Here is a 3,237-nt window from a genome sequence, read left to right on the forward strand (position 1 = left end):
TGGTGGTGGTGGTGCTTATGTGCCGTGGAATCGGTTCCGACTCATAGCGACCCTGTACAGGGTTTCTGAGGCTGTAAATCTTTACGGGAGCAGAAAGCCTCATCTTTCTCCTGCAGAACAGCTGGTCGTTTCGAACTGCTGACCTTAAGGTTCGCAGCCAGGTTTAGTCCCAACATAAGAAACTTAGCTAGCGTTTTCCAACTATAAAATTGGCTATCTCAAGGTTTCTAATCAGCTATCAAACAAGCATTTGTGAAAAGGATTCTAGTACTCAGTGAGATATTAGATGTCTTGGATCCATTCTAAAATCTAAGATTTTATAAACTTGTCCTTTAAACTATCTAGAACAATGCTGTCCAACAGATATTTCTGAAATAACAGAAATGCCTTATATGTGCAGCTCAAGACAGTTACCATTAGCCATATGTGCCTACTGATCACCAGTAACGCAGCCAGTACAAGGGAAGAACTAAAATTTTAATTTAACCTTAATTATTTCAAATTTCGTCACATGTGCCAGTGCATATGCCATACTGGACAGCACTGACCTAGAAGGACAAGATCTACTATGTCAATTCTTTCCATTCAAAATGCATTTCTACAGCACCAATTTTCTGCCAGGTTCTAGGTCACGTGCTAAAGAGTCCTGGCAGCATAGTGGATTATGCGTTGGGCTGCTAACGACAAGGTTAGCAGTTAAAATCCACTAGCTGCTCTTTGGGAGACAGATGAGGCTTTCTGCTCCATTAAATATTTACAGCCTTGGAAACTCCATACAGGGTAACTATGAGTCAGAACCCACTTAACAGTATACAACAGCAGCAGGTCTGATGCTAAAACAGCAAATTAAGATATGGGCCCTATCCCCAAAGACTTCAGAAGAGACTCACATACGTGTTACAGAAATTACCTTCTCCAAACAGAAGCTCTGTATGGTTTGAATTACTTTAGGATTATCTGGGTTAAAAAGATCTGGATGATTAGCCAGAACAACATCTTCCATAAAAAACTGCCGTACTGTGTGAAGAGGAATTTTCTGCATATTCATCTTCTTCCCCTTAATACGCAGTAAACCAACATGTCTGAAAGGACAAGGAAAAGAAAGTCTCGTCATACTGAAAGTTTCCTCAGGAAAATGTGTGCATCAAAACGATCACATATATAACTCAGCCACTATAAAATATTTCTTGCAAAAGCACATCCGTAAAAATCAATGTTATTGACAATTTAATCTTAAGGTTTTATCATATGGGGGGAAATATTAAGCATTCTTCATCCCCAAAATAAGATTCATTTAATCCTCATTTTTCCTGTCTGGACAAAGATAAAATCTAATGGGAAGACAGTTGTAACAATAAGAAGAATAAAATGTGACCAGGGCTTTGACAGTAGCCTATACAGAATTTAGAACATATATGTATACTGGTGGAGTATCTTAAATGCCGATGAGTCAGCTCCAACGCGTGGCAACCCCTGTATAGAGGGTCCGAGGATAAGCTGGTGGATTTGAACTGCCAACCTTGTGATTAGCAGTCCAGTGATTATCCTATAGCACCACACCAGGACTCTGTATACATATTAGGTGTATAAATACTTCTAGACATGCATACAGAAAATACATCAGTAGTGGAACAATGAAGACAATGCCAAGAAATCCTACTATCATATTCTTTCTATGAACCTTATTATTATCATTACAATCAGCACTTGAGGGGATGCAAGGGGAAAATATATCATAAATATTGACTTTTTTATTGTTATCGTTAAGTACCGTCGAGTCAGTTCCGTCAACCTTGTATAGTGTTTCCAAGGAGTGGCTGGTGAGCTTGAACTGCCTACCTTGCGGTTCAAACTGACTTTGCAAAACCAACTCTGCAGTGTAGCACATCAACCCAAAGTGCCACATGATGACTCCAGTACTGAGTCTAACCACTGTTAATTACTGCATAATTCTCTCCCCACCCCAATTTTTAAAATGAATTATGCTTCAATAGTGCATGTATAATGAGAAAAGTTGCAATGGTATTGTTTTAGGTACATTTGTTTATAAATGGTCTTTGTCAAATTAATTACCATATCTACACCAATCCAATGTGAAATTTAACAAACAAAAATATTAAGTCTTAAATTTGCCTAATGAGGAGCAAAACTATTAAAGATAAAAATGATTTACTGTCTGGGTAAGACTACATAGGATGACTAACCTTCAAAAATAAATCTAGAACTAACAACACCATCAGCAATGTGAAACTAGGAAATGATTAGACTATATAATAACACATTTTTTAAGAAGTCGATTAGTAAGATGCAAGAATTACCCACTTTTTCACAGCTTCTCCTGGGGAAAGAGAAGTAATGACAGAACTTCCAGGCTGGGACACATAAAAGAGCTGCTGTTCATTTTTGGTTGGAGCTATTTTACACTCATGTTCATGGCCCCAAATAACAAGATCAATAAAGTCATCCAAAAATTGTTCTGGAATGTAGTTTGTGTTTCCATGTTTACTCCTATAGCAAGATTGGGGGGGAAAAAAAGTCATATAAATACCTAAAGATGCAGAAAAATTTTGTATAAAATCAGTCTATACAGATCTTTCTTTATCCATTCCTTAAAGATTTATTATATTCCTTAGATGTGCCAGGAACTGTAGAAGGGATTGGGAATACAAAGATCATCTCTAATTCATGCACTCCAGTGGATGACAAATTTGCAGGACATAGACAAGAAAATAAACGTTAGGTGTAAGATAGTCCTGCTATACTGGTGGTGCTGTTAAGTGCTGATGATCATTACTGGTGATTGGAATGCAAAGGATGGAAACAAAGGAAGGATCAGTAGTTGGAAAATATGGCCTTGGTGATGGAAATGATGCTGGAGATCTCATGATAGAATTTTGCAAGACCAAAGACTTACTTTGTGCAAACACCTTTTTAAAACAGCATAAAAGACAACTATACACATGGACCCCACCAGATGGCATGCACAGAAATCAAGCTGATTACATCTGTGGGGAGAGATGATGGAAAATCTCCATATCATTAGCCAAAACAAGGCCACAAGCAAACTGTGGAACACACCATCAATTGCTCATGTACCAATTCAACAACAAAATATATTCAATAGCAATTAACAACAATAAATACACATACACATATGCACACAACCATCTACCAGCAGCTCCACAGTAGAAAGATTTTTCTTTCTGCTACTGTAAAGATGAATAGTCTCGGAAACCC

General features: G+C 37.7%; 1 protein-coding gene across 1 annotated transcript in view; it reads right to left on the reverse strand.

The window, feature by feature from the left end:
• Positions 1–3,237, reverse strand: part of MRE11A (MRE11 meiotic recombination 11 homolog A (S. cerevisiae)) — an 87,589-nt gene that overhangs the window by 45,116 nt on the left and 39,236 nt on the right. Inside the window, exons 4-5 of the mRNA XM_006833938.1 lie at positions 2,323–2,508; positions 911–1,082 (exon numbers count right to left, since the gene is read on the reverse strand). Coding sequence (XP_006834001.1) covers positions 911–1,082; positions 2,323–2,508 — 358 coding nt within the window. The remainder of the gene's footprint in view (positions 1–910; positions 1,083–2,322; positions 2,509–3,237) is intronic.

Source organism: Chrysochloris asiatica, unplaced genomic scaffold (assembly GCF_000296735.1).
Source record: "Chrysochloris asiatica unplaced genomic scaffold, ChrAsi1.0 scaffold00008, whole genome shotgun sequence".
Lineage (NCBI taxonomy): Eukaryota > Metazoa > Chordata > Mammalia > Afrosoricida > Chrysochloridae > Chrysochloris > Chrysochloris asiatica.